The 24170-nt window shown below is 35.1% G+C and overlaps 1 protein-coding gene across 8 annotated transcripts in view; it reads left to right on the forward strand.

Moving 5' to 3' along the window:
* The window catches only part of RPS6KC1 (ribosomal protein S6 kinase C1), a 248245-nt gene that overhangs the window by 63245 nt on the left and 160830 nt on the right, over positions 1 to 24170 (forward strand). For all 8 annotated transcript variants that reach the window (XR_009210687.1, XR_009210686.1, XM_032137687.2 and 5 more), the window contains 2 exons: positions 5256 to 5349; positions 17395 to 17757. Coding sequence is in view for 6 of the 8 variants with exons in the window: in XM_032137687.2 (XP_031993578.1) it covers positions 5256 to 5349; positions 17395 to 17757 (457 nt within the window). In the remaining 2 variants the exon portion in view is untranslated. The remainder of the gene's footprint in view (positions 1 to 5255; positions 5350 to 17394; positions 17758 to 24170) is intronic.

A 24170-nucleotide genomic window follows, 5' to 3' on the forward strand; every position in this document is an offset into this window, starting at 1 on the left:
AGCTCCTGGATTCATTAATTTTTTGAAGGGTTTTTTGTGTCTCTATTTCCTTCAGTTCTGCTCTGATTTTAGTTATTTCTAGCCTTCTGCTAGCTTTTGAATGCGTTTGCTCTTGCTTTTCTAGTTCTTTTAATTGTGATGTTAGGGTGTCAATTTTTGATCTTTCCTGCTTTCTCTTGTGGGCATTTAGTGCTATAAATTTCCCTCTACACACTGCTTTGAACGTGTCCCAGAGATTCTGGTATGTTGTGTCTTTGTTCTCATTGGTTTCAAAGAACATCTTTATTTCTGCCTTCATTTCATTATGTACCCAATAGTCATTCAGGAGCAGGTTGTTCAGTTTCCATGTAGTTGAGCGGTTTTGAGTGAGTTTGGTGTTACAGGTCTATGATTCATTTTTAGTTCCTTTTATATACGGTGTGAAGGAACAGTCTAAATTCATCTTCTGGTGTGTGTATATCTAATATTCTGAGCATCATTTGTTGAAAAGACTATCCTCATTGAATTACCTTGGGACTGTTGCTGAAAATAAATTGACTGTAAATATGATGGCTTATTTCTGGACTGTTGATAAGTTCTATTAATCTATGTGCCTGTTCTTATTCTAGAACCATACTGTCTTGATTACTGTAGCTTTTTAAGTATTGAAGTCAGCTAGTGTGAGTTTGCCTACTTTACTTTTTCAAAATTGTTATGGCAATTTTGAGTTCTTTGAACTTCCATAAAAATTTTTAGTGGCAGCTTATCCATGTGAACAAAAAATTCTCATAGAATTTTAAAATTATTTTATTATTTTACTTTTTTTTTTTTTTTTTTTAAAGAATTGGGGTCTCACTTTTTTCACCTAGGCTGGGGTGCAATGGCACAATAATAGCTCACTTTAATCTCAAACTCTTGGGCTCAAGGGATCCTCCCACCTCAGCCTCCCAAGTAACTGGGACGTGCACCACCACACCCAGCTTATTTTTAAATTTTTTGTAGAGACAGGTTCTCACTGTGTTGCCCAGGCTGGTCTTGAACTCCTAGTCTTAAGTAATTCTCTTGCCTCAGACTCCCAAAGTGCTGGGAATACAGGTGTGAATCACCACACCTGGCCGAAGGTATTGGAAACACCTGCTAAAATCCTCCAGCGTGATGCTCTCCCAACTGAGCTATTTTGGCTTGCTCCTCAGAATTCTGATTGGATTTGTATTGAATCTGTAGTTCAGTTTGGGGAAAATTGTCTTTTTAACAATATTATCTTGCAATCCATGAAAATGAAATGACTCTATATTTATTTGGATATTCTGTAATTTCTTTCTGAGACGGAGTCTCGCTCTGTTGCCCAGGCTGGAGTGCAGTGGTGCCATCTTGGCTCACTGCAAGCTCTGCCTCCCGGGTTCATGCCATTCTCCTGCCTCAGCCTCCTGAGTAGCTGGGACTACAGGCGCCCACTACCACACGTGACTAATTTTTTTGTATTTTTAGTAGAGATGGGGTTTCACCATGTTAGCTAGGATGGTCTCAATCTCCTGACCTCGTGATCCACCTGCCTCGGCCTCCTAAAGTGCTGGGATTACAGGCGTGAGCAACCGCGCCTAGCCTGATATTCTGTAATTTCTATAAGCAATGTTTTGTAATTTTCAGGGTATAAGTCTGGAGCTTCTTGCCTTAAATTTATTTGTCAAGATTTTAATCTTATGATGCTGTTTTGAATGAAACTGTGTTTTTTTCCAGGTAGTATTATGCTTTAATGGTTCATTCATGTTGTAGCATGCATCAGTACTTTATCCCTTTTTGTGATTGTGTAATATTCCTTTGTGTGGCTATGGATACACCAAGTTTTGTTTATCTACAGTGTGTGTTGGTGCATATTTGGGTTGTTCCCCTTTTGGCTATTATGAATGGTGCTGTTTTGAATATTGACATACAAGTTCTTGTGCAGACATGTATTTTTGTTTCTCTTAGGTATACCTAGGAGTGGAATTTAGGTGGGGAGTTTTTTTTTTAATTAGAGATTTAGAGGGTGTGTATGTGTGTACATATATTTATGTTTTTAAGGTTAATCCAGGTTGTAGCATGTATCTGTAGTTCATTCCTTATTATGGCTAAATAATATTTCATTGAATGGATATGAATATACCACATTTTGCTTATCCATTCATTAGTTGATAGACATTCAGATTGTTTTTGCTTATGGCTGTTATGAAAACTGCTTCATTTGATCGTTTTTCATAATTTTGATTTATTATTTGCTATTTCATGAGTCATAGTCCTTTTAATTCTTTAATTATGTTTTCCCTTGATAATATGAACATGTTTTTAATAGCTGCTTTGAAGTTTTTGCCAAGTCCAACATCTTTGTCCCCTCACAGATAGTTTCGATTGACTGGTTACCTCCAATGTTTGGGTCACATACTTTCCTGTGTCTTTGTATGTCCTGTAATTTTTTTTTTTTTTTGGAAAATCTATATTTTGGATAATATACTATAGAACTCTAAGTTCTGATGTTTTTTTCTCCCTGAGGATTCTTGCCATTTTATGTTAGTGTGTTTAGTAACTAACGTTTTTTGTTAGTGTGTTTAGTCCGTAGTAAATCTGTGGAGTCCATTTCCTGTGAAATGTGTGACTGCTGATATCTCTGCCCAATATTTAATTCTAATTTTATTTTTAAGCCAGGCTATGTAGGGGTTAGACCCGTGTCAGCATAGCTTTGTGGTCAGCCAGTGCGCGGTCATTGCTTGTGCTTAAACGCCTGTGCCATTATATGCTTTCCTTTTAATGCTGATGATTTTTTAATGTGTTTTCAAAGTCTCAGCTGTTTTAAAATTTGCCCTGGCTTTTACTTTCCTCTGAAGTCTTGAATTTCCTCTGTGCCTGTGCACTGTCTCATGGTTTGCCAGGTATTCGTGGATAGCTTGACCCCTCTCTGGTCTCTACATAGATGGGTAGTGAGCTTTATGAAGACCCCCTATGGTTGTGTTATTTTCTGGATCTCCCTGCTGTCTGGTCTTTTCCTGACTGCAGCTTCAGGTGTGCTGAGCCATCGCTTTTCCTTGCCATATATTTGGCCCTGAGATTGCTACTATTATTGACAATATTTGGGGTGGATTTTTTTTTTCTGTGCTTCAATCCAAATCACGTTAGCCTCCTCAAAAGTGAACCTGCTGGTTTTCAAGACTTGCCTTGCCCTTATATAATTACTGTGACCACCCAGCTGGGATGGGGGTTGGGAGGAACTGAGGCAAGAACATCACACACCTCCATAGTTCTTACCTGTGGTTCTGTGGTTTCTCGGTAACCACTCTTTCATTTGCTTTATGCTTTTAGTCAATTTCCAGAGCCCTCAATGGTGGTTTTGACAGATTTCTCCAGATTTATAATTGCCTTTTGGGGAAAGCATTTGCTGGATCTCCTCACTTAACTATAGCAGAAGTCCTTCCCTGCTAGACTCTTCATTAACAAAAAAACTTTGAGATACTGTATATCCCAAAATTCCTATGAAATTTTTTTACTGCATACTCAGAAACACCCAAAAGGTTATTTTTGAATTAGAAATTTAAAATTAGGATTGTGGCATTATTTTACTGCTACATCCCTCTAGTTCCTGTATAACAGTTTTTGTTGTGTTTCATTAAATATTTGTTCTTTACTATTTTTTTGTAACAGTGTTAAACTAGGTAAATAAAATATTTAGGATTATGAGCTAAAACATTTTGTATTTTAAATTTTATCTTACAAGAAGATCTTATGTCAACTAATAATAAACATTTATTGAGTGCCTACATTGTTCTAAATACTTTGTGTGTATTTTTTATTTTGCATGAAATATGTAAAATAAAATAATGTCTTAGTTAGAAGACATTTTATAGGTAGGTAACTTAAATCGCATACCTAGTGGTAGAAGAGGTAGTTAATAGTTGAAAGATACTTTCTTTTAAAATTAACTTTATCTTTTAACATTCTCTAGAATACTTGAAAGTCTTGATTTGGTTTGGATGTTGTTTAAAAGATGGCTTAGTCTAGAATAGATATTCGTTTTGGAGAAAAGTTCAAATATAAGCTGTAATCTGAGTGTTGTAATAAAGGGTAGAATAAAGTAATACAAATTGTTGCTCCTAAAGAGAATAATCATTTTTAAGGTTTTAGTTCACATAACACTCAGGGAAGTAAAATTTGGTAATTTGAGAGGGACCATTTCAAATTTCTGTTCCTTAAAAATAAGCCGACAGAGAAGGGACTTCTGATTAGGTAAAGATAGTCATTGAGTTTTTTTTGTGCTGAAGTAGAGAGGAAATGGGAGCTTGTAATTCTTTTGAGCTTTATTATTCTGTTAGTAGCGTTTGGAGGCATAGAACTGTTGGTAGAAGGTAGAAGGGAAGGAATTATGGAGCAGAAGAGCTATTGTTTTAATTAAGGATTATAAGCTCTTATATTGTGATTGGAGCATTCATAAAGCCATAGCACAGCATCATACCACCACTGCTTGTCTGGTGATATCATTCTCTAGCTGCATGTAGAGTAAGATAACTTTCTGAGACATGAATTTGCAAACCTAAATAGGGAATTAAAATGATGGCCACATAGAGAAATCAATTTTATATTTATTTTTTATATCTTTAAAAAATATCTCTACTAAAAGTACCTTAAGTTTTTTTAGTTTCACCTATATTGTATACAAGTGGTTCTCAAACTTTAAATGGCTTCTCAGATCACCTGAGGTGCTGTGTGATATGTTGTAGGGTATAATTTGATAAAATTCAATGAATTCCTGGTGCGCCATCATTTATCACTAATTAAAATGATCAGTCCCCAAGGATACTGAACAATATTCTTTAGTTCATGTTTTTTTTTCTTCTTCTGTATTTGCTTAGTGAGTACTTGGGTAGAATTAAAATAATATACTTTTATAAAAAACCACATATTATTATAAACATAATATTCCTATTGAATTTTAAAATAATAGTCTATTTCTAGAGCAGTTTAGGTTTATAGAAAAATTGTGCAGAAAGTACAGAGTTTTCTCATATATCTCTTCTTCTCCCCCAGCCCCCAGTTTCTGCCATTAAATATCTTGGGTTGGTATAGTACATTTGTTACAGTTGATGAACCAATATTGATATACCTATTGATTTTTTTGAAAACACTTGTCATCTAGTTTAATAAATTAGTATAGTCATTTCTGTACATCTTTACACATACTTAATTGGGATAACTTATTTAGTATTGTTTATGCTCTTAATACTAATGAAACACAATTGCTCTTATCTTTTTAGGGTGGAATAATTAATGATAGTTCTGAATTAATTGGTCCTGCTGAAGCTCACTCAGATTCCCTCATTGATACCTTTCCTGAGTGTAGTACGGAAGGTAAGAGATATTAATTTTTTTGCATTTCAAAGGTTTTGATTACAGAAGACTATAAATCATATCTGCATTGCAAAAAGGTGGATGTATATAGGAATTTGAGGATATTTCACTGATTCTAAGATACTTTTTTTCTTCACATTTCACTATCACTAATGTTGGGTGCATGATATTGGTCAGTTGTCTCATATTTAATTGGCAGCTTTTTTTTTCTTAGTGGTATATAAAATAATGATTCATCCTCCAATTAATGGCATCTTAGAATTGATGAAATATGGTATAATGAGTAGTTCAGAATTTGTATTGTCTAGTGTAAGAAGGCCGTACTCGGCCAGGCGTGGTGGCTCATGCCTGTAATCCCTGCACTTTGGGAGGCTGAGGTGGGTGAATCACCTGAGGTCAGGAGTTTGAGACCAGCCTAGCCAACATGGTGAAACCCTGTCTCTACTAAAACAGAAAAATTAGCTGGGCGTGGTGGCGGACATCTGTAATCCTAGCTACTAGGGAGGCTGAGGCACAAGAATCACTTGAACCTGGGAGGTGGAGTTTGCAGTGAGCTGAGACTGTGCCACTGCACTCCAGCCTGGACAACAAAGCAAGACTTTGTCTCAAAAAAAAAAAAAAAAAAAAAGCCTTGCTCATTTCTTTAGCGCATCTGACTTTTAGACAATTAATTTCAAGACTGGCTTTAAAGATTTAGTCATTTAGTCACAAAGAATAAACCCTAAGGCAGTTTTAGTGTTTTTGATACGTTTTTAAATAAAATGAGTCTAAATCAAGTTTTAATCACTTTCATTCAAGAATGCTTAATCTCTTGTTTTATTCTTCTATTAAGGTACACTTGAATTTATACATTTCGCCTTTGGATTTCTGTAACTAGTTTTTTTTTTGGGGAAGTTTACGGAAAAAAAAAGATTTGGGGGCAGGGGTAGGAGGGATTTTTAAAATCAAAATAGATAATTAGATTTATTTTAGGTGGCTTAGGTTTGGTTTATTAAAGGTAAAATAATAGACTAAATAATATTTTTCATCTCTTTCTTGAGTAAGAATTTATGGTGGAGGAGGTTGCTTTATGAGGATGAGGTAGCCATCATCTCATTGTAGTATTGTTTTTGTGAGGGTATGTACTCCTGTCGTACAGCAGCAGCCACACTAATGTAAATCTCTTGCGGTAAATTTCCATCATGATTTGGTAAGAGCAACATGTTCTTATCTATTATGTGGGCTGATGCACTTAAGTTTATTTTTTCTTTTGGTACTACCATATTGAGAAGTGGTTAGCTTTTATTCTTTTTCATTGTACTTTCCATTGACTTAACATCTATTTATTTAAACTTAGTGTTCTGTGTAATGCATGGGGGCCACATGCCCAGGGGTCTTCACTGAGTTCTCAATACCTTTGACTCCACCCTGATTCTGCCAGGGTCATAGAAAAACATTGTTGACAGTAATTTTACTTTATAATCTATTATGGTTTTTTTGTGTCTGGGGGGTGGTGGTGGTAAAATATCTGTTCTTTGTGACCTGTTTTAATCAGAGATCCTTGCGAAGGTTTGGAAAATCTAGTCCCTGCTTGGGATCCCAATGTGATTCTAATAGAACTAGTTTCCTTGGAAGGTGACTTTTCTGTATAACCTAAGCTGGCTGTTGCCTCAGTTTCCCTACTCCTGAGAAAGAGAAGTGTACATTTTCCACCCGATTCCATACTTATTCTGTGAGAACAAGTAGGAGAGTTAGAAATATTTGTAGGAGAGGCTGGGCATGGTGGCACATGCTTGTAATCCTAGCACTTTTGGGAGGCCAAGGCAGGCAGATCACTTGAGGTCAGGAATTTGAGACCAGCCTGGCCAACATGGTGAAACCCTGTCTCTACTAAAAATACAAAAATTAGCCAGACAAAGTAGCTGGTGCCTGTAATCCCAGCTACTCGGGAGGCTGAGGCATGAGAATTGCCTGAACCATGGGGGTGGAGGTTGCAGTGAGCCAAGATCACGCCACTGCACTCCAGCCTGGGCAACAGAGTGAGACTCCATCTCAAAAAAAAAATATATGAGAGTATTCAATGAGGAGTACAATAGTCAGAAATGCAGAATGTTTCTTTTCTCTATTTTTTTGATAACAAGAATCAAAGGTTCTGTTATAGGGGAGTAGTTATATTCTTCTGATATCCATAATAAGCTTCTGTTACTAGGTGGGAGTCAATCATGGTGAAAGAACGGTATCTTAGGAGCCTATTTTAGTATAAGGCAATCATGGATGCAAGCTCTGCAGAGATCTTTCTGTTCTTTGCTGTAGTCTAGGCCAGAAGGGGAGAAGCATGATTATTAGGAAAGAGTTTTCTTGGGGTGGTATTCTAAAATACTGATGGCTGTTCAAGGTGAACAGATGGCTGTATTAATGCTAAAGGAGACACAACCTAAAGCTAGGGTGAGCATGTAGTTTATTGTCCAAACTGGGACACTTCTAAGAATTATAGACAGTGCTATTAATAATTATACCAAGACCACAAACATGACACAGGACAGCCTCAGGCAAACTGAGCTGTAAGGGTGACCCTTCCTAAAGCGGTTGTTTCAGAGTTTACCTCTGAAGTTTCAGAAAGATGTGTTTTCTTTGGAAGGATTTATCTTTTAGGAATGTGCTTTTATGAGAGAAATTGGTGCTAACATTTCTGTCAAAAACACGGAAAATGACTTATGACATCTAAAAGGAATATTGACATTTTATCCTGTCAGTGCGGTTTAGTTTTTCAACTATGTTAACATCTCTGAAACACACTGTGATCCATGAAGAATGAAAACCATGGAACTGGAAATGCTGTTAATGGTTATGTTGTTTTTCTCCCCTCTTTTTAAAAGTTGCATGCCTGGCAAATTAATCCTGCTGAAAGATATTAGGTTGATAAATACGGATAGATCAAAGTGTCAGACAGCTTGCAAATTCATTGTTATTTGAGAGGGAAAATGGCTTTTAAATATCCTGAGATTGTTTGGCATAGTGGGAAAGTGGAATATTTACTTCATACCAAAAGGTCTGCAAACTCTGGAGACAACCAGGGAGAGGAACATCTAGTAGCAAAAGAGCAGGAAAGCCGGCAGCCAGCCAAGCCCCATAGGTATGCAGCGAAATGGAGGGTTGTTAGAGGGATCGTGGTGACAAATGCTTGTGTTTTGGATTTAGAGCTAAAATGTGAGGAAGTGATTCACCACGTGAAAACTTCTCTAAATGTACTATTTTAAGCCGTGTTTTAAAGGTGGATTGTCATTTTTCATATTTGTGAACTAGCTAGCTGGTGGAGTGAGGTGGAGGGGGTCAATCTTAATATATAGTCTGCTGTTTCAGTGTTCTTTAGTTACAGTTAGAGTTACATGGCAAGTTGATCACTTCTCAAGTTGAAGAGAGGTAGAGGTGAAGTGATCATTATTTTTGTTAATACCTTAAAATGCAGTCAACAGATCCTAATATACTTTGAAATGAAAGTTTTCTGAGGAAAACATGAAGATCTGGATGTCTATTTGTTTTGTGATAGGGTCTCACTGTGTACTCAGGCTTAGTGCAGCCTTCATGTCCTGGACTCAAGTGGTTCTCCTTCCTCAGCCTCCTGAGTAGCTGGGACTACAGGCAGGCGCAACCATGCCTAGCTAATTTTTCTTTTTAAATTTTTTGTAGAAATGGGGTCTCACTATGCTGCCCAGGCAGGTCTCAAACTCTTAGACGCAAGTGATTCTCCTGCCTTAGCTTCCCAAAGTGCTGGCATTATGGATGTGAGCCACTGTGCCTGGCCTGTTTTTAAAATTACAGTTACTTTGTAGTAGCATGGGATAGAGAAACCCCTTTAAGGTTTTGTAAAAAATAATTTGGTGATAAAGTGGTAAATATATTTTGTTTAATATGAAATTGAAAATTAAGAAATTATTTAGTAGGTTTTTAAACAAAAAGTTAATATTGTTTTACATTTAAAAAATGAAATCCTGGTTACTCTTTATCTCCTTTGTTCAAAGAAGTTTAACTGTATTTTTTCAAAGATGAAAGAAGATGTAATTGGTTGCTAACATCTTATTTCCATTATGTCTGTTTCAACTTATGTCTTTTCCTTGAATTAAATTTAGCTGTGAAGTTACTAGGACATTTGTGGAAACCTGCCCAAATCGGTGCATACCAGTTGAGCTCCTTGACATATTTCTCTCACCTGTTGGCTTTTTTGAAGGGTGTAGATTGCTTTATTGCCATGCTGGCCTTGATATCAGAGACTTGGATGTTGGTATAGTCTCATCTGGTAACCTGTGTCATTTCCTCTTCCTAATGCATTACTTTTCAGTTTGGGGAGGGACATTTTTTCTGGTTCATGCAGCAAATGAGAGAAAATAATTATGTAATTGTAACCACAAAGAAAAATTGAGTGATCAGCTTATTGTATGTAGCAGATCTGAAGAATGAATATGCTTAAATGTCTTCTGCAATAACAAAATCTACCCCCACCTTTTTTTGGCTGTAAATTGTGAATTAAGAACTCCTCAAGTGCTTATTGTAACAATTGTAGAGACATGAAAGGATCTATTAAGCTGTCTTGAATTAACTATTTTAAAGTAAATGAAATGTACATTTTGAGGATAGCATCTATTGCTGGTCTTTGTAACGGATCCCTTAAATGACATTAAGCTCAAGATTTGTATGTTTATTTGATGGCAGGTGGGGATAGATTTTGTTATTCCAGGAGACATTTAAGAATATTAATTCTTAAGATCTGCTACATGCAATAAGCTGATCACTCAATTTGTCTTTGTGGTTACAATCACCTAATAATTCTTTACCGTGTGTAGACAGACATGAAGATTGTGATTAAACTGTGTTAAATTGAATGGTATTGATTATATTTAAAGCACTGGTTGGTCTAATTGGAAAGGTGTATAGTTATTTAAGTTTGAAAAAATCTTCTGTATCGAAATACCATTTATTTTGTCTTATTGTTTGTGTTATTTTCATTTAATAGGTTTAAACTTGACACTTTGAGGCAAGATCATTTTAAATAGGAATATTTGTCACATGATCGGTTACTTAATAACCTAAATCTATTTTCAAGACAAACTTAAAGTCTATTTACTACATAGTATAGTGTCAGGTGACAAAATATAGAAAGTATTAAATATCAATTTAAATGTAAATTTATAGAAAGTGCAAGTAATTTAAAGTAAAATTAAGTGCAAATGTCCACTAGGTGGCACCATGAGAACTCTAAATCTTGTTACTGGTATTTTTTCTAGGCCCTGTGGTGTTATGTATGTTAGCATGTCTCTTGCATACTCAGCTTGAAGAGATTCTTTTTTCTGTCATGTGCTTATTTACCCAACTTATTTTTATTCCCTTCCCCCAATTGAATTTTCTTTGATAGTGGAGACTGACAAAAAAGAACAGCTCATTTTTTTTTCCCCAAGATAACCACAAATGAGAATGTACCAGTGTGTGTAAATGATACACATGACACTGATGATAAATACTGACTCTTACAAATTCTAGGGCTATTGAGGATAATATTGGATATTAGGAGTTTAGGGGTTGGGTGGGACAAATAACAGAAAATTCATGGTATGCCATGGGAATCATTAGAAATGATATACTTAAATGTCTTATTTTATAATTATAGCGTTTGAATTTCAGAGAAGTTTAGTTATGTGCCTAAGATACTCCAGGTATTTGATAGCACTCAAAGAACTGTATTTTGAAATGAAGAGATTTCATTTTATGGAGGCGAGTCGGGGAGAAGACGTATTTGGTATAGAAAACTCAGCATGAGCTACTTGCATGCTAGTAATGGGCTTGATATCCTGGAGGCTAGAGAAAGTTACGGAGAGTAGCAGAGTTTAAAGTTCATTTGGCAAAAAATGAAGCCAAGTGATGGATCTTTATTATGATAAGATAGCAGTATTAGGGTTGTAATTAAGATTGCTGTGTTGTTTTCTGGCCTTATTTTGTTGTTTTACCAAATCTGTACAAGGTATTCTGATGCTCTTTTCGTACATTTTCAAGGATGAAGCATAGACGTGACCCAAGAACGTTATAAAAATGTGAAACTTCAAAGGAAAGATTCTTTTTTTGTAACAATAGCTATTACTAAATGATGAATAGGGAATCACATACAGGAATCTTAACTAGCATTAAGCTTTAGATTTAGGTATTCACTTAAAATCATATTTATAAGGGCTTGTTTCTTAATGGAAACTGATATGTATGTCTTCTACTTAGGGTAACCTTTGTTCTGCTGGCTAGATAAGTTGCTTTGTGCATGGAGCATGAGTCATTGCTACTAGGAAAAATAGAAATTTCTTTTTGTTGACTATGGCAATATTTGAACCTCAGGGCTCAGTGAAAGCTATCAGCTAATAATAATGAGGCCATGTATTTTATATATAGTCACCCATGAGAGACCACCTGTTGTTCTAAAGGAAACCGATCTCTTTTTACAGATGGTCTTCAAATACAGATTTCTGATAGTTTATAGTATAAAGATTTATTCTATGGCAACTCAACCTGTTCCCCTGGGGCCTGTCTTTCAGAGATGGTGTCCTAGACAGATTTCACTATACTGCCCTACTCTGAGCAGTTCAAAGCACAGAGGTAAGGGTAGGTAGGTGAACTGGGATGCTAAATAAACGCCTATGTCTGTAGCTGCTTTTTAACAAGTCACCTGGGGCCCTCTAATAGCCCTGAGACTTGAATTTCTGTGATACGAACCTGGAGGCAGAACGCTTTCATAGAACCTTTGACTTTTTCCCCTTGTATCACTTCCAAAAAAAGCTTAGGTTTTTGCCTTGATGGTGTTGGTGAAGGATGCACCTTTTACTCTTGCGATGGCCCAGAGGGCCTCTTTAAGTATGGGGTTGACTTCAGGTTGGTTTAACTTTTGACAAATAGTCTCTATATTATATCAAATGTCAGTGGTTGCCCTGCCTTATCCACAATGTCCTTCCTACCTAGACTGAGAACCTGTCACTTGCTTGCTGCTCCCTGTATCTTTCTTGTTAACTTTCTTTCTGGGCTTTAGGGAGCTAGTTTGCGCTTCGTATGATATTTATATATAGTTTTGTATGAAATAAGTTGAATCGTAGTGTGATTTCTAGGAGTTGAACAAGCACTGTATTAAGCAGATGTGTTAAGTATATAATATAAATAAACTAGACTTTGAATATTTACATATAATATGTTTATAAATAAGATTCATTGCTGTGGTGGTGAAGGAGTTTTTAAATGTTATCTTCCTCGAGCTGGCTGGAAAATACGACATTGAGAAGAAGGGAATTTAGAAACTGCTTAAATATGGAAGAGAAAGATATCAGTGAGTACTAGAAGATGATTGGTTGCATTGTGTGGTCGAGGAGATATGGTAGGGTTAGGCTTTTCAGGCATGGTAAGGTGCAACTTCAAGAGGATAATTAAAGGAATAAGGTGGGCAAGGAAGAGGTATCAGGGGTTTGCCTGCTTTAAACAGATCTGTCTTTGTACTCATGTCTAACTCCTTTTTTAAGTTTGGAATTCTTGGTGCTAGCTGCTGGTTGATCATAGAGGTTTATATTTCACAAATGATGCCTGTATAACTTTCTTTTACTCAAATGAATTCCCAATATTGGCCCTTGATGCATCTCTTTTGATATCTTTCAGATACTGAGCTTAAGGGCTTACCATACACAAAGAATATTGTTAAATTCAATATTATAGAATTACCTATAATCTTACCATACACAATCACTGTTAATAGTTAGTGTATGTTTCTAGCCTTTTTTCTGTGTGTGTTTGTTTTTAAAGTAGAATTATAGTATACGTGCTCATGTGTAGTTTGTTTTTGCATAATATATCATAAGACACTTTAGCATTAAATATTCTTCTATAAAATGATTTTAATAGCTGTATAATATTTTATCATAAGGAGATATAATCTATTGTTAGGAATTTGTTATTGCCACATTTTTACTAATTTTTGTGATGGACAGATGGACATTCTTGTATGTAGATCTTTTTTTGTACACCTCTGATAGGTTTTGGTATAAATTGCTGAATTTCTGGGTGAAAGACAGAAGCAATTTTGCACTTTTGATATGCATTGGCAAATTGTCCTCTGAAAAGGTTAAAGTAGATGTCTTTTTGTTTCTTTTTGCTTCTGGTTTGGCTATATAACTTTCTCTTTTTTATCTGCTGGGGTGTGTGTGTGTGTGTGTGTGTGTGTGTGTGTGTTTGCTTGCTTTTAAAGATGCTGAATTAAGAAATTACTTAGAATTTGAAAAGGAACACTTTGTATAGAATGTTTATTTACTTAATCTTACTATCTTTCTCTCTAGGTATTTTAATGGTCTTTTTTGATCTAATCTCATTTAATCATGATTCTCATTGCTAATAAACTATGATTTGAAAAGTAAGAGGAAATATGACGATGGTACTAGTTTTTTGTGGTCAAAAGCCAAGAAACAGAGTATACGTAACTTTGCCCTCTTGCCCTTTGGTGTTATTGTTATTGTTAAAAGGAAAAATGGGGCAAAACATGAAACAGAACAATGTGATAGATGGTGTGAAGGTTATAGTGACAAGATACCAGAGAACAGACAAAAGAGATCTCTAATACAGCATTTCCTTTCTTTTGTGATTAGCTATATAAACCAGAACTTTTTTCAACCTTATCTATTTGTTTATCAGTTTCAATGGGCTAGGTTATATATTGGCATGATTTAAGGAAATAAGTTTACATTGAAATACATTAAATGTTTTAAAATGATTTAAGAACAATCTCATAAAATTTATATACATTTGTTAGGATAGTAGATAAATAACTTTGTAGATTGCTATGAAAGATTCTTATTATGAAGTACTGTTACTGTCTGTATGGCTGAAATGTCAGAGAACTGAAAAGATTTTCACTAGACTCAATGAATCTCATCTGAGATTGTCGGCTTAATGAAATCTGTTGCTTTTTGGGAATAGAATTTGTTCTTTTTGGGCATTCTAAGGACTTGAAAAAAAGTTGAAAATGAGGATATATATTGACAGGGTGCCAAAGCAGCATCTAAAGTTGATTAGAAATTTGAGCTTAGTGGCCAGTAACATGTTTTTACCCTGACTTACTTTATTTGATATGAAGTAGGCAATTTGAATTTAAAATAGGGGTTGGCAAAACTATGTTCTATGGACTGAATCTGTGCTACCTGTTTTTGAATGACCTGAAAACTAAGAATGGTTTTTGCATTTTTAAATAGTTAAAAAAATTAGAAGAATATGATTTTGTGATGGGAAAATTGTAAGGAATTCACACTTCAATGTCTGTAAATAAAGTTTTACTGGAACACAGCCATGCTTATTCATTTATATATTGTCTATGGCTGCTTTTACACTACAACGGCAGTATTGAGTGGTGACAGAGACTACATATGGCCTGCAAAGCCTAAAATATTTACTTTCTGGCCCTTTATAGAAAAAGCTTGCTGATCCCTGATCTAGAATTATATAGTCTAATCCACTTTTAATTTTGATTTAGTATATAATCCTGAGGAAATCATTTTCTTTTTAATTTTTTTTTCTGAGAAACTTGGCAGATAATGTTCAGTGGTGAATGTAGATCTCATAGTTATTTCCAAACTAGTTTTTATATAACTCTGTGTCAATCTTATTTAATGATATAGGTCACTGGCTCTCAAATGTAATCTTCAGATATCTGGGTGTTTCTGAGATATTTTCAGGGAGTTCATAAAGCAAAACTATTTTGATAATAATGCCAGGACATTCTTTGTCTTTTCACCATGTTGACATTTGCCCTGATGACGCAAAAGCCATGGTAGGTGAAACTGCTGTGCTTGGGCATGAATCAAGGCAGTGTCACCAAACTGTAACAGTACTCATTGCACATACTTATAAAACCAATGCTAATTTTTCCTAAGTAGTAGAAACCATTACATTTTATTAAATCTTAACCCTTGTCACTTGTCTTTTTAATATGCTGTGTGAAAAAATGAGAATTATACCTAAAGCACTCTGCATACTGAACTACCATGGTCGTCTTGAGGAAAAGCACTTAGGCAGTTGTTTGAGCCACTAGCTGAACTAGCTGCTTTTTTCATGGGACACCATTTTGCTTGAAAGAACAATTGACAAACTGTCATTATTCAGACTTGTGTGTTTGGTACTTTTTTTCTTAAAAGGGAGTGAAGTAAGCTGACACTTCAAGGAAAACAACTGATATTATTTGTTGCCAATCATAAAATTGGAGTTTTCAATTCAAAATTAGGATTTTCAGATAACCTCTGTCTGCCACTTTGGGTTTGATAGTTTCCTAATACTTAAAGAATTTTCTGATGAGATTGGCAGATAACGAAATGTTGACATATGATTTTTTGGGATAATGAAATGTGCTGTCAACATTTTGCAGATCTTTATGACTAAGGGAACCAGTATTTTCAGGATGACCTGTGTGTGATGTTATAAATTCATGCACAGATAAAAGATCCATTCAGTGTGCAAGAGAGACCAATGGATTTGAATGTAGCAGAAACAGAAATTTCATTCATAGGATTTTATATTCCACATTACAACTAAGCTTTAAAAAACTGTCACTTGTTGAGTTTTAGTGTAGTATCAAAGAACAATATTCATAATTATTTGAAAAGGCTAATACTTGTTTCTTTTTCAGTTACATTATCTATGTGACATTTCCTTCGTGTCTTTCATCCAAAACAACATATGACAACAGATTGTGAGCAGAATCAGATATGAGAGTCTAGCTATCTTCTGTTAATCCAGACATTAACAAGATTTGCAAAAATGTAAAACAGTGCCACTTCTTTCACTAACTTTTTTTGTTTTGGAAAATATAGTTATTTTTCATAAAAAATATGTTAACATGTAATAGGGCTTTAATGCTTTATTTTATACATTTCTAGACTTCTTTTGTAAATATCAATATTGGTATTTAATAAATATTCACAGATACAATTCACATGAACAAAAGCTTTTTAGAGTCCACAATCATTTTGAAGAATATAAAAGGCAGTCCTGGGAGCAGAAAGTCTGATATGTATTGTGGATCATGCTCATTTACCATGAAGTCTGTTACATGAACTAGGAGAAGGAATTTTCACTGCTAAGTAATTCAGTAGCACCTATTACTTCTTTTTTGTCTGAAAACTAAGGTGGAAATATACCTTTCCAGAAGCTTGTAGAAGAGGCTGAGATGAAAATGTCTAAAAATTCAGTCTTTAAAAAATGCTAAATAGCATACATTTTCCAGATACAGATGGTTACCTAAAAGCACACTTCTGAGGACACATTGTATAGTTGTTATATAGTTATAGGTTGAGTATCCTTAATCTGAAAATCTGAAATCTGAAACACTTCTGTCCTGAGCATTTCAGATGAAGGATATTCAACCTGTTTATATAATTGTTATAAAAGTTATAATGATAGTCTGTTATGCTTTATATGCATTAACTCTATTCCTCATTTAAAGACTTGCATAATAAGTAATACTATTAAGTAACCTGCTGTTGGTCACACAGTAAGTTTTAAGAGCTGGCGCTGGGCTTGGTGGCTCATGCCATATAAGCTACTCGGGAGGCTGAAGTGGGAGGATTGCTTGAGCCCAGGAGTTGGAGTGCAGCTGGACGACATAGCAAGATGCTGTCTTCAAAAAAAAAAAAAAAAAAAGCTGAGATTCAAGTACTTTTTCCTTTATCAAAATGCTATTATTTATAGCAACTGTGTGTACAGGCAACAGTTTTCTGTAAATAGCTTACAGGATCTTGTGGTAAAGGCTCTTTTTGGCAACCAAACTAGATAAAGATTTGTCTTCAATTTTAGTTTGATGATTAAGGCAAGAAGTTGTCTTCCAGAGTTATAGAGAGACAGTAAAGTGAACAGACTAAGCCGAAACAAATTGCTAGACACTGACTTCCATCGGTAAATTACAGCCTTCCAAATTGACTTGGATAATATGAAAAATGAATAATTAGCATGATTTGTATTCGTTTGGCTGATTCTCAATTTAATATCTGTTTACTATTGTGATCATATTTCTAGGCTTCTCCAGTGACAGTGATCTGGTATCTCTTACTGTTGATGTGGATTCTCTTGCTGAGTTAGATGATGGAATGGCTTCCAATCAAAATTCTCCCATTAGAACTTTTGGTCTCAATCTTTCTTCGGATTCTTCAGCACTAGGGGCTGTTGCTTCTGACAGTGAACAGAGCAAAACAGAAGAAGAACGGGAAAGTCGTAGCCTCTTTCCTGGCAGTTTAAAACCCAAGCTTGGCAAGAGAGATTATTTGGAGAAAGCAGGAGAATTAATAAAGCTGGCTTTAAAAAAGGAAGAAGAAGACGACTATGAAGCTGCTTCTGATTTTTATAGGAAAGGAGTTGATTTACTCCTAGAAGGTGTTCAAGGTATGGTTTTATGTATATTAATATGTTTTGGCATGCTCTTTTGTTGGTATATGGGGAAAAAGTATGTACATACATAGTCTTATGGAAATAATACTGAAAATGAGAAATTACTGAAGCTTAAAAGACCTATATATGAATATATACTTTAAGTTCCATGAGATGTTAGACATTATCAGAGGTACTTAACCCTCTACTTTTAATCAATTAATCCGCAAAAACAGGATTAAAAGAAAGTCAGCATGTCTTGAAGTCTCTTGTGTGAATAATAGTCTTTCTTTCCTGACTTGAAAAGGCAGTGTTTTACCGGCCTTCATCTCTCTCAGGAGTAATTCACAGAGATTCTTGATGACCTGAAGAGACAAAATGAAATGGATTTTTAAACTAAGAGCATAAAAGGTCCTTGGGTTTGCCTACTATTCTGTTCTTTGTAGTTGTAGTAAATTCTCATTTAATTAATGGATGTGATGTGGGACATGTAGAGCTGAATGTAACCGAATGGCTATATATAGTACTTACTTTTTTGAAGTATCAGCTATTGTTTTAACCCTTAAATTTTTCCTTTTAGAAGCAGAATGAAGCATTCTGCATTTAGTTACATGACTTTTTGGATGCAGTAATCAAAGATTGATATTGACATTCTTCCAGTGGTTTCATTTACAGAAGATCATCATTTTCATTGTTCTGTGGTCTTGGGTTTGTCAGTACCATTCAGATTACCAGTCTCCTGTATTACTAACACTTTTTACTACAGTACTTCTCACTATGCCTAGTATCCTGTAGTCCAGAAGCCTTTTGTTATTTCTGGAGTATAAACTTTCAGTTTTATAAAATGGTGTACCTACCTTTATATGGAGGGTCCTAACTGCTTCTTACCAGGATTTTGACCATTTCTCCTGTTTTTAGGTTTCACTCTCACTTTCTAATGCCACCAATTCCTGAATTTTTGGAGAGTTTTACCATGACATGTAAATCAGGCATCTTTCTTGATTTCCTTTTAATAACCTCTCATCCATCTACCTTTTTTTAAAATTATATTCCCATGGCAGCTTTTATATTCTAAAATTTTGTTGCTGTTACCTTCTCAGTTTCTTTGTCCTTGTGGGGTTTTGTCTTAAAGAAATTTTTGACTGCCATGTTAATAGAGTTTCTGGAGGGAGAATAGCTAAAGAAATGTGTTCAATTTGCCATCTTCAACTGGGAATTCAGATTTCACAATTGTTACTTAATTTCGGTGGGCCTAGGATCAAACAGCTATTAATATTTTGTGTGTATAGCAATAAGAGGAGCTGGAGTCTTGTTTCTTTTTTCATTAGTTATTGTCTTACTGAAGTTGCTGATATAACCATTTGGAACCTGTTAACACAGTTTCAAATAATTGATTCTAAATTCATTTCTCATTAATTTTGTCATCTTGATATGATTAATATTAGCTATCACTTTTAAGGTTTCTAATTGGTAATCTAATTTTGAAGTTACTTGTTTTCTTGCTTTGATGGAAAGATCATTTTCATCCTAATTTTATTTTTCAAATGGTTTTATAATGTTAGGTTTTTTTTTTTTTTTTTTTTGAGGTAGAGTTTCATTCTGTCACCCAGGCTGGAGGGCAGTGGTGTGATCTCAGCTCGCTGCAGCCTTTGCCTCCGGGGTTCAAGTGATTCTCCTGCCTCAGCCTCCCTAGTAGCTGGGACTACAGGTGTGTGCCACCATGCCCAGCTGATTTTTGTATCTTTAGTAGAGACGGGGTTTCACCATGTTTGCCAGGCTGGTCTCGAACTACTGACCTCAGGTGATCTGCCTGCCTTGGCCTCCCACAGTGCTGGGATTACAGGCGTGAGCCACTGCACCAGGCCATCTGTTGGGTTTTTTGTTTGCTAGTGGAGCATTCTGGTCTTAAAGACTTATTCATTTTTATTCTTTGCCTTAACTCTCATTTTGGGTTGGGAGTTTAAAATGGGTATGAGTTATAAAAAAATGTGCTCTGACATTTTTTCCATTTCTTTTCAGATAATTATGTGCTAAAACATCACTGGTGTTTAATTGACACAAATAAAACACATCAGTGTGGTCAGTGTGACATTTTTTTAAGTTATTTGCATTTAATCTGAGAACATTTCATAATGTTACCACTTGATGGCACCAGAAAAATAAAAATCTGTGCTTCAAAATGAGAATTATAGATGCATGTCAGAAAATAACAAATAATGCGTCATTTGGTTAGTTACTTTGCTGATTATGGTGGTGAATTATTTCTCCACTAGAACTTGATACCAGACCTACTAAACTGCTATCTTAAGGAACATTACCATTTAAACATATATTTCCTATGTAGTGCATGTTTGTCTTTTTGAAAGCACAATATCCATTCCTGCTCTGGATTGGTTTCTGTTGTTAATATGCCACAATTCCAGAAGTTAATAACTGACTAAATTGATTTTAGTCTTTTATTGTTTATTCATAATGTGATCAATTTTTATTCAGACAAACTATGGGAACCACAATCATAGAATTCTAATTTTTAACCAGTATATAAAAGAACCTTTATTTCAGTCCTCCTGGTTACACATTTGACCCTGTGTTAAATGTAAGATCAGGACAGTGCTTCCAGTCCATGGATTCTGTACTAGCATACTAGTCACCACCTAACAGACATATGGACATTGTCCTTCAATTTCTGGGGAAACTGGGGGCTCTAGTTGTGAGCTTGATTTGACCTTTATTTTCAGAAGAGATGTTTCCTTGGGTAAAGTTTGTTCTAGGGTGACAAAACTATTAGTGAAATATCTCTATAGCCAGTAAAACATATAAATCATTTAAATTGAACTCTTCATAACATTTGTTCTTGTGACCTTTATTGGCATGGATTGGCATGCCTTATAATAAAATAAGTATTTCTGGATATCTGATAATACAGAGAAAATAATCTTTCAGAGCTAGGTAGTGCTTTATACAAAGATTCTTGTGGGTCGGCATATTTTGTTATTTTGTTACTAAACTGTTCATCCTAAAGAAGTTTATCTGGGTTGTTAGTAGGTCTGATAAAGATGGCTTGATGTTTTTCTTATTTAACTGGTATTTGCACAGCTGAGACCACATGCAAAACACAATAGCAACAGCTCTCTTTGCCCATCCGGCAGAGAATAAGTATACCCTGATAGTGGTAACTTTGAATTCTCTTTGAACCTGACACTTCACTTACTCCCTTTTAGAAATGGCTCTTGGAATGAAAGTCCTGTCTACTTTTCTAAATTCTCAGGTCTTTATGGATTTAAGAGAGAAAATCCAAAAGTCAGAGTTGAAGGAATCAACTTGAATTTTTGAAAAGGATGTTGCAATATATATCACACTTTCCTGTCCATCTTGTTTATGTATTACTGAAAGTGGCTGATATGATTAATCTATGTGTGGGCTTATTGGAGTGGTTGTGGTAATATAGAGTGGTAAATGGATTACATAAACGTATTAATAAAATGTTTAAGTAATTTATTACATGCCTGTCACTGTACAAGGTATTTTTCTTACATTATTTTTAATCTTCAAAGGAACCCTATAAGTTGAACTATGATTGGCCATACTGGACTTTGTCTAAGGACACCAAAATTTAGAGGGTGCAAACATTTAATATAATGATTCTAAAAGCTTGGCACCTAGTTAGCAAGAATAATTATTTAAAACAGGAAGCTACCAGATGGCGAGCATTGTTAGTAACACCCATCTGTGGGCTACATTATGAATTACAGAGTTGATTTGAGAGCTGGTTTTGTGTAGTTTGTTCCAGGTGCCAAAAGTACTGGTTTGATGTCTTTGTAAGGTAGATATTGTGATCCCTGTTTTATAGGTGGAGAAAACTAAGACTTACATAAATTAAGCAATTTGCTCAAGGACACAAGCCAGTAAAAGTTGAGCTAGGATTTTAATCTAGGTCTTTCTGAGCCTAAATCGTGTTTTCTTCGTATTGTGCTATGCTACCTCTCACATGTTCCTCCTAATTAGATTAGCATTTTAAGATGGAGAAGTGGGAAATCCTCTCCATTGTCGAATATTTGAAAACTTCCTTATTTTGAGTATTTGTCATTTTTCCTTCTATCCATTTGTTTGTTTTCACTCAGCCATCTATTCATCTAGTTGATCGTTCAACAAGCATTTATTTCTTGTATGTACCAGGCCCTGTAATAGGGAATATAAAATGGTTATTTTCTAAAAATATAAGATAAAATTGAGCAATGGCCCTTCAAGATGAGACGTTTCTGTCAACTTAATAGCATGCTAATATGACCCATGATTTTGTAGTGTATATCTTGTTGAAAATATCTGGTAGATTTGCTGCCATAGTCATACCTGTTGCTTTTCACTTAACTTGATGTTGATGCCACACTTAAAAAATACCCTATTATTTCTCCCTGCCCTTCTCACTCTTTTTCTTTTCTTCCTCTCTCATTTTCTTCCTTCTCCTCTTCTTCCCTTTTACCTCCTTTCCTCTCCTCTTCTCTTGCATACATTAGAGTGAAATTTCATAATATATTTCTGGATATTGTTGATATCCAATTTTTCTCTGAAGATTTTGTTGATATTTTTGACCAGTGAGACTATTTTTAATGTTAGTACTCAGATAAGAGATGCAAACATTTTCATTCTGGTAAATGGTATAATAAGCAGTACCAAACCATTTTTTATAGTTTATTCTTGGGTAGATGTGTGCTAGGCTATCAGGGATGTCCAGACATATTTCAAACACCATGACCTTGTATGGAGCTTGGACCATTGATTTATTCCATGAATAAGAGTTTCTCAAATATTTAGAAACCCAAAGGATAAAGTTTTTGGCTTTGGAAATAGATAGATAATATGAAAAAGGTAGTAAGTTTAGGTTTGATAAAGGGAAGCAAGTCATATGATTTTGGTATTTAGGGGATCTTAGAACCAATCCTCTGTGGATACTGAAGGGCAACTGTATAAGATTGTAATTCTGAGAATAGAGGTAGTTTTCCTTCTTCCTTTTCAATTTGGGTGGCTTTTATTTCTGTTTCTCACCTAATGCTCTGGCTAGAACTTCTAGTACAATGTACAAGAACATTGGGAAAGCAGGCATTCTTATCTTGTTCCTGATATCTTAGGGGGAAAGATTGCAGTCTTACCATGGAATATGATGTTAGTTGTTGGTTTTTCATAGACACCCTTTATCATTTGAAGAAGTTCTATTCTATTCCTAGTTTTCTGTATGTTCTCTTGCAAGGGTGTTGGATTCTGACAAATGTTTTTTCTGCATCACTTGAAACAATTGTTTTTTTTTTCTTCTCTGTTCTATTAATGTGGTATATTACATTGATTTTCTTATATTGAACCACTCTGGAATTCCTAGGATAAATCCCACTTACCACAGGGATTTTTATCTTAAGTTTGAACCCAGTTGTGCCTTTTGATATCTCTTGTGTATTTTGTTTATCATTGTAATATAGTTGGAAAAGAGGGACTGCTTATTGAGGTATGAGCCTTCTATCCATCTCCATCTTGAAGTTGAGATCTTATTTTCCAATAGGGAGGAGTATAAAACAAATACAGAATATTTCTTATTTTATTTTTTCCTTCAGTTGTGACCTGTGACCTAAATGTCATGAAAATTTTCCACAGCCTTTTCTGTTTTAAAATAAAATTTGTACTTTTCACTATGATTTAATAAATTGCCTTAGTTGAGAATTTTTCACATCTTAACTGTTTTGAAACTGGCTGGAAGGAAGCATTTTAAAACAGTCTAATTAAGATTTTTAAAAATAGAGATTTGAAATGATTTAAATATGCCACGTAGTCTTCTGTCTTCCCTCCTCATCAGCATTTTTTTTTTTCCTTTCTTTAGTTGATCCAGGAAGTGTTTGCCAATAGGAGTAAGCAGTTACTAATGCAGTGAACTCAGAAGGAACTATTTCATAGGTTCAGAGAGAAGACTTTAGATTCTCTGTTCTCAATATTCACAAATGAAAAGAGAGTTGCTTTTTGAATTATCCTATACTCAGGTAATTCTCTTTCAGGTTTTGTGTTAAGACTAGATTTTCAGCTCTAGGTAGCAAAATCCTAACCAACTCAAAGAGGCTCACATAGAAAACATTGTTTTAGTCCATCTGAAAAAGTGTTTTATTCCACATAAATGATTACATATAGCTCAATTCAGGTGTTCAAGAAATGCCAACAGGTCTCTGTCTTTTTATTTGCCTGTCTCTGTTCATACCCCGTACTTGCTATCCCCTTTCTCTTATTTGATTTTATCTTCATGGCATGAAAGATAACCCCCGACTAGCTCCAGGTTTACAAAGACTTTGTCCTCAGGATCCTGGAGGAAGAGGGTATTTTCCCTCATAGCTCCAATAAAAGCCCCAGGGAGGATTGGCCTGGCATGCGTCACCTAGCTTTCACCTCTGTCTTTG

This window comes from Hylobates moloch, unplaced genomic scaffold (genome assembly GCF_009828535.3).
Source record: "Hylobates moloch isolate HMO894 unplaced genomic scaffold, HMol_V3 SCAFFOLD_18, whole genome shotgun sequence".
NCBI lineage: Eukaryota > Metazoa > Chordata > Mammalia > Primates > Hylobatidae > Hylobates > Hylobates moloch.